This window comes from Onychostoma macrolepis, chromosome 24 (genome assembly GCF_012432095.1).
Source record: "Onychostoma macrolepis isolate SWU-2019 chromosome 24, ASM1243209v1, whole genome shotgun sequence".
Classification (NCBI taxonomy): Eukaryota; Metazoa; Chordata; class Actinopteri; order Cypriniformes; family Cyprinidae; genus Onychostoma; species Onychostoma macrolepis.
The window spans coordinates 27,221,512-27,233,663 of NC_081178.1; the positions used below are offsets into that span (position 1 = coordinate 27,221,512).

Genomic DNA, 12,152 nt, shown 5'->3' on the forward strand with positions numbered 1-12,152 from the left:
CCTAATTCATGGTTAAGTCATTTTAGGACAGCAATCTCATCGATCACTGAATATCTGATTATGCCAAAAAAGGGATAACCCATTGTGGATGTGGACAAAGATATGAATTCTTCATGTAACAGTGAGGTTTTTCAACCAGTGGCCCTAAATGTGATTATATGGAAGCGAATCATTAGTTTTAACTTGTTCCTCTCTGGAAATTAAAGAGGGCACACCACCGTATGTAGATAACTGTGACTAACTCACTGATATCATACTAAAGGAAACAGTCTAATATAAAGAATACTAATGTTAATATCTACATATAAAAGTGTGGGTTGGTATGATGTTTTTCCAAGAAGTCTCTTCTGCTCAACAAGGCTGCATTTATTTGATCAAAAGTTGCAGTTAAAAACAGTAATATTGTGAAATTCATACAGTTTTCTATATTAATATATTTTAAATATAATTTATTCCTATGAATTTTTAGCAGTCATTTGTCTTCTGTGTCACATGATCCTTCATAAATCATTCTAATATGCTGATTCTAATATTCTAATATTTTTGTGGAAACTATGATACAGTTTTAAAAAAAAAAATTTTTTCATGAATAAAACGTGGGAAAAGAACAACATGTATTGAAATAGAATTTATTTGGAACAATGTGAAAGTCTTTTCTGTCACTTTTGATCAATTTAATGCACCCTTGCCTTGCTGAATTCACTCTCTCCAAAACACTATATATACAGTTGTGCTCATAAATTTGCACGCCCCTTGCAGAATATGCAAAATGTTAATAATTTTAACAAAATAAGAGGGATCATGAAAATTGCATGTTGTTGTTTAATACTCTCCTGAATAAGCTATGTCACATAACAGATGGTTATATATTATAAATATAACCAGTTCAAAAAGTTACATAACCTTGAATCTTAATAATCTGTGTTGTTCCCTGGATGATCCACAACTGTTTTTCTGTTTTGTGATAGTTGTTCATGAGTCCCTCGTTGGTTCTGAGCAGTTCTTCGGCTCCTGCGCATTCTTTGGTTTTCCAGCATCTTCTGCATGTTTGAACCCTTTCCAACAGTGACTGTATGATTTTTTTTTAAAGATTTTTTTTTGCCTTTTATCTGATAGGACAGTAGTTAGACAGAAAACAAAGTTGGAGAGAGAGAGAGGGGGGACGGGATCGGGAAAGGTCCGCAAGATGGGACTCGAACACGGGACGCCCAAAGCGCAACGGTGCTACATGACACGCTGCCCATGAGGCTATCGGCAGAAACAGTGACTGTATGATTTTGAGATCCATCCTTTCACACTGAGAGCAATTGAAGGACTCATACACAGCTATTACAAAAGGTGAAAACATTTACTGATGCTCAAGAAGGCAACACAATACATTAAGAGCTGGGGGGTGTAAACTTTTGAATAGGATGATGATGTGTACATTTTTCTTATTTTGTTTAAAGATCATATTTTTTTCATTTGGTACAGCACTTAAGAAGCTACATAAATACTTAATTGTTTCCCAGAAAAAATAAGTAAAAAGTTTACACCCCTCTTAATGCATTGCATTGCCTTCTTGAGCATCGGTAAATGTTTTCACCTTATATAATAGTTATGTATGAGTCCCCCATTTGTCCTCCATATGAAAAGATGGATCTCAAAATCATACAGTCACTGTTGGAAAGGGTTCAAATATGCAGAAAATGTTGCTAAACCAGAGAATGTGCAGGACCTGGAGGATTTTACTCAGGACCAACGAGGGACTCATGAACAACTATCACAAAATATAAAAACAGTTCTGGATCATCCAGGAAAAGGCACACAGTATTAAGATTCAAGGGTATGTAAACTTTTGAATGGGGTCATTTTTATAAATTCAGTTTTTATTTTGTCTTGTGGAGAATATATAAACATCTGTTATGTAAAATAGCTTATTCAGGACAGTATTAAATAAACAATAACATGCAGTTTCATTATGCCTCTTATTTTGTTAATACTTACATTTTGCATATTCTGCAAGGGGCGTGTAAATTTATGAGCACAACTGTATATACACAGAGTATGTCCTGAAATGATTGTAGTAAAACATGTTATATGTTAAATTGGACATAGTGCAGAATCACAGACTGAAGTTCAATTCTTGTGCTTAGTTCTTTCATTTTCACTTTACTTTGTTTGTAACTCAAATTTGTGCAAAAATACAACAGAAATATCACACAATCAGATAGAAGAGATGAATGACAGCAGCTGGCCTGCAGCTAATTAATCAGTGAACCTGTGATAGCCCAGCTGCCTCATCAGGAATCCACATGTGTACTCTATGAGTCTGATATCTCTCCTTGGCATGTTTCTCCTCCATTTGTCGATGTTGGCTGGTGAAATGTCCCCTTCATACATCAGATTATACAAGTTTGTGGAGGTGGTGAACATGAGCTGATTCAGGGCTGAAGGAGATACAGGGATCCCAAGGAAAGAGTGTATCTTCTCAGCCATCTCTTGAGGATAGTTCACGACGTCCTCGAACCGCACTTGAAGATAGGACTCTTCAGATAAGGTAGCTGTGACTCTGAGGACAGCAGCGGTGTGAGCGAGCCACAGATGGGCCAGCAACAGCACAGGATCGGTCTCTGAACGAGATATGAGCTGCCACAGCTTCCTAAACTCCGCCGCAAACGCGGTCGGACACCTGTCGCTCACCGCGTCCTGCTTGAAAATAAGAGCTAGATGCTGGGGAATGTTCTTGAGTGAGTAAAGGCTCGGTTTGCTATTATACAGCATCAGATAAATCCATGCACGAGGGTCCCTGATGACGTAGATGGCTCTCAGAGAAGGGCCGATAACTTCTTGGAGAAAGGGCAGCTTGAGAGCCCAGCTGCCGCTGCAGAGATTGAGAACCACACGGGCGTTAGGATAGTCCAGCGTGTGTCTCCTCAGCTCTCGGACGTACTCAACGTCCCTGTCGACTCGCACCCGGCCTTTCATCTCAGCCTTGGACTCTCTCCTCCTCAGCCTCCTCCTCTTGTCCTGCGAGAGACTCACTCTTTGGGCCGGTTTCAGACGGCTGGTGTCGTGGAGAGGGATGTTTTGCAGGAATAAGTGGGTGTTGTGAACCAGTGAATGCAGCCAGCCCTGGATCATTTTAAAACGCCCACACTGGGCTTCCGACCGCGTCCATTCACAAGCATCTACTAGAGAGTCAAATTCGAACTCTGTCTCGGGAATATCCAAGTGTTCTGTAGGGATGCGCAGGTAGACAAAGTCTGTGTTGTTGTAGAAAAGGTGCTTAAGGATGTCAGATCCTGAGCCAGGGAGCGTGGTGATCACTACAGTGGGCAGAGGGAGCTGATGCTGGTCGTAAAGCCTCATTTGTTTGCTAAGCTCCGGGTCTGTGGTGGCTCCGCGCCACTTCACCTTACACAGCAGCTGATCGCAGCTGCTCGAGACGAACAGGAGCTCTGTTATCCACAGCATTAACACCGAAAGCAAAGCGTAACGCATCAGTCTGCTGAAGCACACGTAAAACTTCCGCTGTAGGGTCAAGAAAACAATGGCCACACACAGTATTACCCCAGCTACGACATTCAGCGTAACTCCAAAGTCAAAGAGGCGATTGTGCAGTTTAGTCTGTTTGGGGACAAGCTGCCTCCCCAAGCCAAAACGGATGATCTGATGTCTGTCTTCCACCTTAGCGTAACCCCCAAAGCCCAGATAGCTGGAACGGGCCCCAATGTCTCTGTGATTGGTTACTACAGACACTATTTTCTCTGTATTATTGATGACAAGAGAAAGTTTGAGCCCATTCTTACTGTTTTCAATGAACCTGCAGTTAGAAACTTTAACGTAAGGCCCGTGCATCACATACACCATCCTACCCACTGAATCTGTGAAAGGGAAGGTGACGTTAATAAACTGCGTCCACCTCTTTTTAAACTCGGCCTCCTGCTCAGCCTCCTGTATTTGTGTATCAGGGCTGCGTCCCTGACTATCAAACCAGAACATTTTGTAATGAGCATCCCAGACGTCCATCAACGCCCCGTTGTACCTGTCTGTGAAACTATGGGGTACGTATTTAAAGTCAATATCGAGATTGTGAAAGAACGCACTGACGGCGTTCACAGGTGAGTTGTCTCTTTTCTCGAGGTGGTCCACTACCACAAGAGTCTGTGAGTTGAGGAGAAGCAGGGCTCGGTACACACTCTTCAGTCTCATGGCTGAGGAATACGCTGCAGCCGCTTCTCCACTCACAAACATAGTGTCTCCATGAGCAGAAGCAGCAATCAGCTCTCCCGCTGAGTCTCCGACCCCTGCGTCTGTCCAGCGGAGCAACTTGGCACATTCCCCGAGCTGTCCTTCCCAAGGGACATTACACTGGCTCGTTGGGGAAGGGCTGAACACTAGCACGTTGTTTAGGAAGCTGTATTTGGGGCCATATAAAGCCTCAGAAACAAACACTTGGCCATTAGGGGCGAAAGTAAACGAGTTTTGGTCTGGGTGCTCATGACCAGGGTTAAAGCTGTTCCAGCCATCCACCCATGAGTAAGGCTTGGCGTGGACAATGTCAAACACCGCCCGGCCACCCAGCTTACCAGATTTAAACGAGACGAAGGTGTTGCCTTGTGCAACAGATAAACCTGCCCCGTAAGTCACTACACCCCAGTTTGAGAAGATGTACATCTTAGCCTTATTGTGATCATAAGGGGGCTGTGGTGTAAGGTCGGCGTTATACCAGATGAACTCTGTGTGAACCGTCGTCCAGCGCTGGGCAAAGGACTGACCCATGGGACCATCTTTAGGTCTGTGCTTCCTAATCTGCAGTGCCAGCCAATTCCCAGACCCGTTTTTGATCACAAAGGAATCTAAAAAGACTAGTTGGCTCTCTGGTCCATAGAACCAGTTATAGTTTGAGTCCCCTATACCAACCGTTCTCTGAAAGCCTGGTAGCAAAGTGGCGTAATAAAACCAGAAGTGAGTACGAAGCCAATTGTTCTGCATGTTGTCTATGCTGAAGTGGCGATTCGCTAGGAAAACATACTGCGTGACTGACTTTGCTGTGTAACTCCCGTATGCAACTCCCTCGTCCAGAGAGCCATCTACAACGTGATTCAACAGAAACATTGTCTTCTCCATGTAATTTACAGATACCTGTTTCCAGACCATCGACTGAGTGTCATCATGAGCACCCACAACTATTGCTCCAGTCAGAATAGCAACTATATTAGTGGTTTGATGGTTTTGAAGAAACTGCCTCCCCCAGCCCCTGTACTTTGACGTCTCGTAGAGCGCTTGGGTTTCAGCAGAAATCTTCTTTAAGTACAGCTCTCGGCGCTTCTGATCCAGCAATGAGTAGATGAAGTCAAAAGCAGTAGCAAATCCAGTGAGCGAATGAGCCACTGGAACTTCATCGTTTGGTGCACTGCTTACTTTCCAGTCAGGATACTCCGACATCCGGTCCATGAACTTAATCAGGAACTGCACTGCAGCGGTGTCCTCGGGATACAGGAGGCAGTAAAGGGCCAGAGGAGGGAGGTTGTTTCCATAAATCTCGTTCCACTTGCTGGTGAACTCCTCATGCTTTGTGGGTGGCATGTAGAGCGGGCCGGCGGAGAGCATCGTCAGCACAGCCGTCCGGATCACTTTAAAGATGTGGCTGTGAGTCGTAGTTGACCTTTGTCTCAACAGTGGCACGTCGTCTCGGTTAAAGTATAAATTAGGATGAAGATTAGCGGCTTGGAGTTTCTGTAGCTCTGGTGGCCCATTCTCTGTAATCTGGAATTGTCCAAAGTCACTAAAAATATCCTTCCCTGTGGCATTGAAGACTTCAGAGAATGAAGCTCCCACTGCTAGAAATAGAGATGCTGCAAATGTAGGCCACCCTATGGACCTCCAAACCACTGTCCACCACATCTTCCCTTTGTTTGCTGGTTTTAGCACTCCTCTCCCATGATTTAATCTGGTTTCCCTCTTCCCACGTCACCTTCTCGTTCAACGGGAATGTTTTTCATAACACAAATGATAATGGGTGCTTGTTTCAGCTGTTATTGACTTTGACTCTGGTAAGCATTTTCTTTGGCTTCCACAGTCTGATACACTGTTGAAAAACAGAAACAAAATATGAGTGAAATTCCTTTAATTGAACAGTATTCAAAATCAATTTGACATTAAAGGGGTAGCTCCCTTTAAAGGGGTAAACTGGGATAGCTCATATGGCCAAAATCATAAATAGCATATTTCATTTTACTATAAAATTTTTTTCTTTCTTTCTGGAAATAAGGTTTTTACGATAAAATGTTACATACCAGGGAAATTTTTTAATTTTTCATAACAATTTTGATATCTCAGCTAAAACTAATGCTAGCCTGTAAGTAAAAAGTCTTCAAACAATTATTGAAGTAAACCGTAATAAAATAACAGAGACAAACAAATTATATGACAAATTCAACAGGATAAAGACAGAAAATAAATAGTTATTTGAGTATTTAAGGTAGGTTAATCTAACAGTAGTATTCTGGTACTATACTAATACTTTAAAAATTTTAATAAATTTACAATAAAACAGAATAATTGTCTCTGTATAAATTAGGGCTGTCAAAGTTAACGCGTTAACGCAAATTCATTTTAACAGCACAAATTTTATTAAAGCGCAATTAACGCAGCGCGCATTTTCTGTTTGACCCGTGGCCTAGCCCATAGTTGGAGAAATGGAGATGCACAGTGTTGCCAACTCGGTGACTTTGCAGACGCCTTTAGCGACTTTTTTTCCCTTCAGAAATGCACCCAAACCTTTAGTTTCTGAGTCTCGCCGGTACTGCCGCGCGTGCACACCTCTCTCTCTGTGCGTCTGCTCTGTTCAGCGAGCGGCGGAGAGGAGCAGCGCTTTCAGTTAAACACAGATATTATGTTGCTTCTCTAATTTGACATGCAAGTATAGCTGAAATCACAGCACAGCTATTGTCGTTATCTTATGTGTATTTGATTTCCTCAGACGACGGTTCGATTATCAGGATGTTTGTGCAGATTAACATCTCGGAAGGGAGAGCTGGTTATGTAGTCTTAATGGGTCACGTTTCAGTCACTATTTCATATTCATTCCGTTGTCTGACAACAGAAACAGTAAGATATATCAATGAAAACAGTTTTATTGAGAATTTAGCTGCATCAAAATACAGTATGTGGGCACAGAGAGGCAAACAAATGTAATAATAAATAATAAATGTACATTTTGCATGTTCAGAAGAAGAGCTGCCCTGTGCTGCAAAAATGTAAACAGGTTTGTATCAGTAAACTGCTCAGCGCAAAGAAAGAGAAGTAATGGGAACCTGGTATTTCTTTTTTCATGTGTCTAATAGACATGAACATGTTTTTTGAAAAACATGACCTTTGAAACATGTCTAGTCTTCATGCTCTTTGTTTACTATTGTTTCAATAATAATAAACATACATTTGCATAAAGCATCCATATTTGTCCATGCCCATGTTGATTAGAGTATTAAAAACTTGAAAAGTATTCATTTAAGGTACATTTAGAACAAATGAAAATGTGCGATTAAATTGTGATTAATCACGAGTTAACTCATGACAATCATCCAATTAATCGCGATTTAAAAAAAATAAAATAAAAAAATAATAATAATAATAATCGATTGAAAGCCCTAGTATAAATTAAACCTATAGTGAATTCCTCCTCGCTTAAGATTCACTGTTTATTTGAATATTCTCTAAGCATTCTGACATACGTTTGTGTGCATTTGGCTGTTTAGGTGTACGTCTGAGTGAAGCACAAAGTATACTATATGCATTCCTCTTGTTTTTCTGGAAGTTCAAGCACAGAAGACGTCTGTTGCAGTACTGACTTGAGTTCTCTTTCCCGGCTTAATGCGCTTTAAATAACTCTTTAATATCAAACATGTCCTGCAGTACTGTTAACCCTAACCAAACTGTAAGACTGCAACTACAACAGTCACATTACCTTTCCACAAATTAGCATTGAATGTCGTGTAAAAAAATTCATCTGTTTGAAAATGTTGTACTGGTTTGTCCTTTAAACCTAGGTTATGACATACAGGAGCTCATAAAGCTCAGTTCCTCCTCTCTGCTGTGTGCACAGCTTCCCATTACAGCTGTCATCTATCTGAGCGGATGCTGAGACTCAGCAACCTTTGTGCTGCTCCTGGCTACAGAAACTCACATCTCTGCTTCCGAAGGATCAATATTAGGAAGGGCTGAGTCTTATTTTAACAAAGTACCTGATCGCATCAATGCAGGATCTTGATTGTTCAGCACATTTCAGCACAGACTGTTTATGAACCATGATGCAGGCCTGGCAAATAAAGCATCACTGAATAATGGGACAAACCCTAGCAGATCATTTCATTCCGATGCTTCATCCGCTGGAGTAATATTTATGGCACTTGGGTATTCAGAGTGTGCTGACTTTTATCATTATTCATATTTGTCCTAGGTGTCTAATGCTTAAACAGGTTGCTGTGTTTGTGCTTTTATATGGCTGTATTTCACTAGTTTCACCATTTAAAAATGAACAAAGACATTTGTTTCCCTGTTACAACCCCCTCTTTCTTACCAAATGGGTTATTTTGTAGGCTGAAGTCACACAGGTGCTGACTGCGATCAGGTAATAATCTTCACACCTGCTGGCTACAGTTAATTGTACATGTATTATTAACTACTTCCTGCATTCACTTTGTAACCATTTGAAGTGTACTCTCACACCTGTACAACTGATACTCTCTTTCTCTTGAACTTTACCCACTGATCTGTAAATATATAAACGACTGGCCGCTCACAGAATCACAAAGTGAAGCCGCTGGAAGTGTTTGATTGACAGCAACCCCCAGAACAGCGCAAAATGTATGGTGTTTGCAGTTTGCATAGGAATTATGGGTTATGTATAAACCGTTGAATTAATTATTAATTTTACCAATGTTTAAATCAGTATTTTAACTCCTTCATAACCACAGTTAATACTGTAAGTGTAAACGGCAAACTATATTTTATTCAGATTTCAGAATGAGCACTTTGACGTTTGTAAACCCCTCGGATCTGATGTTCACTGCTGTTATGAATATGAACGCAACTTCTCCCCAACTTTACAAATAATAATTACATGCTTAGGAGGATGTTTGTGCTATAAAAACGTTCAGGGAGACTTCAGATACGTTAGAAAACGTTTTGTCATTCAGCTCAGATGATTTCAGTCTTCAGGAGAATGATGTGTTAATAGCACCGTGACAGCTTCATGTGTTCGTGACGTCATCAGCAGGTATCACAGATCAGTGGACCAAACTAGTCCTGGCTTCATGTTAACATACTCGTGCACTACACTACAGTCACTGGGCTTATTTCCTTTGTTGACATACACAGCAGGGGGTTGTACAAGTTATTTTTTACTATTACACTGATGATGTTTTTCATCTCCTCCGTCTAATGAATCCACACACAGCAGTTTCTCATGCGCAGGTGTGTGTTTACACTGAGAGCAGCTCACACCTGAGCATCACAGGACACACTCTACATCTGAACATCTGAGTGAACAACATGGACCTTGATGAAAATAACTGGACAAAGTCATGTCATAACACCAGCTCTCTGTTAGCATGGACTTACATGTGTCCGGTGATGCTGATATCTGCCCACACAACAGTGAGATGAGGAGGAATGATGTGTGTAAGGAGTAAATCACTAATCCATTCATCTGTATGAGAAATCCGCCCTAGTTCTGTGTAATCCATCAGATGGAGCTGTCAGGTGCTGTGGCGCATCTGCTCTGCTCCATCATCATCATCATCATCATCATCAACATCATCATCAACACCACAGTCGATCCCGAACCCTTCCGATCATGACACACAAACACACACATCATCTTCATCATCCTCATCATCGCGGATCTGTGCGTCGGTCGCGCGCTGCAGACAGATGCAGAAACGGAGCGCGAGTTAATGGAAAGTTCCAGTAGAAATGAAGAAAAGGCACAATCCACGGCATCCCGAATAACGGAGATTTGAGTGTCCGTCTAATAATCCTCAGAGATGACATTTATGATATGTGTTTGTCCGCATCCGTCCGCTAACGCGTGATTTCGTTGCGTAAAACGCGTCTGATGCTCAACGCGATCTGCTATTCGTCTGCGGCGCCGTCGATGACACTGACGTTACCATAGCGACCACCGACTGTAGAGGGCGCGCGCTCTCTCTCTGACACACACACACACACACACACACACACACACACACGTCAGCTTGTCCTTTAACATTACATGTGATATAAAACAAAACAACACCTAAATACAAGAAATAATAACATGACCAGCACATCATCATGTCCCAGATAGCACACGTACGTCTGCAAGATGTCTGTTTTACATGCATTCTAAATCATAAACATCTTAAAGACATCTAATAGACGTCTATTTGACATCTTAAAGGAGACGTCCTATAGACGTATTGCAGATGAGCAAACACCCTAAAAAATACGTCTTGCAGATGTAAATGCAGACGTCAAATAGACGTCTCTGAGATGTACGTGTGCTATCAGGGGTAATCCATAAACCTCATGTTGTATACAACAGGAGTCCAGAGGATTTTGGCCAGCAGCTGAAGAATGAATGCAGAACAGACTCCGTGTTTAAGGGACATTAGCCGGTCATGATCTCACTTAACTCTGTTTCTGCTCCACACTTCAATAAATCTGGTTAAAAGCAGAAGGTCAGAGAGACCAGCATTATACAGATGTAATAAATGTGTTGAAGAATCTGAAGAATGACTGTCTATAGAATATTTGATCAAATGATCCACTCTTGACTGAAGCTCATACAGCGAGGGTTATTATGAAACACATTACTGTATAAAGTCAGTCTGGAAATCACTCAGAAAGCAGCATTCTGTCCTGGTTTGTGAATAACTGTCTTCCACTGAACACGAGGAGTTATTTCTAGCAGAATCTCCAAACAGTGAAACTGAAGGACTGTCAAGAAAACATAATTCACTGTCCTCCTCACATAAAGACTTGTACAGAAAACTTTCATGCTGCTTTGCTCTGATCATCATACGATGCTTTCTTTGGTCATCATGTGTTTGTGTGCTGAAGAGAAATATCAGCATACTGAACATCAACAGAACAGACTGCATATGCTTATTAAAAATATCATCAAGAGCTGGAGATCACAGCTCCTCTTTGCACTTTATTCTGATTATTTTCTCTCTGATCAGTGTTTCTGCTCTCGTGTGTTTTCTGCTCGTCTGCGTTGTGACAAACAGTTGAGAGTGAAAAGATGCTGCTGACGTCTGCGCAGTTATCACGCTGGCTTATGAGTTTCATGCATTAATCAATCTATCCAGAGCCTGATGTTCTTTTAAAGGGACTCCAAGAGCAAACACGGTCAGATTTCGCTCTTTCATAGCTCTTAGCTCACTCAAAAATGAATATCGACATCATTTCAAATACGTATGACTGTACTTCCTCTATTAAACATTTTATTTCTGGGTGAACTGTTCCTCTAATAGTGTGTTTTAATGGTCAACTTTGCTTTAGATGTTTCACCCGATTCATGCATAAAAATAGACACAAATGTCAATTGGTGATGTTCAGTAAAAGTATGACAGAATAAAGAGACGTCTGTAATCTGAGCACAGACTGACACTGTTCAGATCTCCTCTGAAACTCTGAAGCAGGCTCGATTTCAGTGGATATAAGCACACACTTTAATCTGTGTATACCAGTGTTAATATCATGTTGTCCAGAAGAAACCATTTTTCTGATGTCAGATGACACACGGCTCCGGTGAAATCACAGAGTAAGAATGTCCAGCAAAAACAAGCACACGTGTGCCGTCGAGTCAGGACCGAGTGTGTTTAAACCAGACTAAAACCTGCTTCATGCTCTTGCTTTCTTGATGGAAATATTCCAGAAACCGCAAACATTACACGGAACAAGTCTCAGGACTGTACAAGCTTGCTAAAATAACCCGGCCCTTTCTGAATATAAGACCGACTGCTGTTGATGAATCTGATTCATTCAGTGAAGAGAATATCTTTTTCTCAAAGAAAAGAGTTATTGGACCATTTGAAAACCACACTCTATGAGCCAGGAATATGCATTGGACAAAAGATCGATCCACTGGAGATCAAAACAATCTAAATATGAACTTCTGC

General features: G+C 41.3%; 1 protein-coding gene across 1 annotated transcript; it reads right to left on the reverse strand.

Annotated features, from left to right (window-relative positions):
• Positions 1 to 1,987: 1,987 nt before the first annotated feature.
• Positions 1,988 to 10,146, reverse strand: LOC131532856 (dermatan-sulfate epimerase-like protein). The gene is made up of 2 exons (XM_058764635.1): positions 9,607 to 10,146; positions 1,988 to 6,073 (listed from the first exon to the last, which is right to left on the reverse strand). The coding sequence occupies exon 2, from the start codon at positions 5,887 to 5,889 to the stop codon at positions 2,248 to 2,250; it is 3,642 nt and encodes a 1,213-aa protein (XP_058620618.1). The 5' UTR covers positions 5,890 to 6,073; positions 9,607 to 10,146; the 3' UTR covers positions 1,988 to 2,247.
• Between the last annotated feature and the right edge of the window lie 2,006 nt (positions 10,147 to 12,152).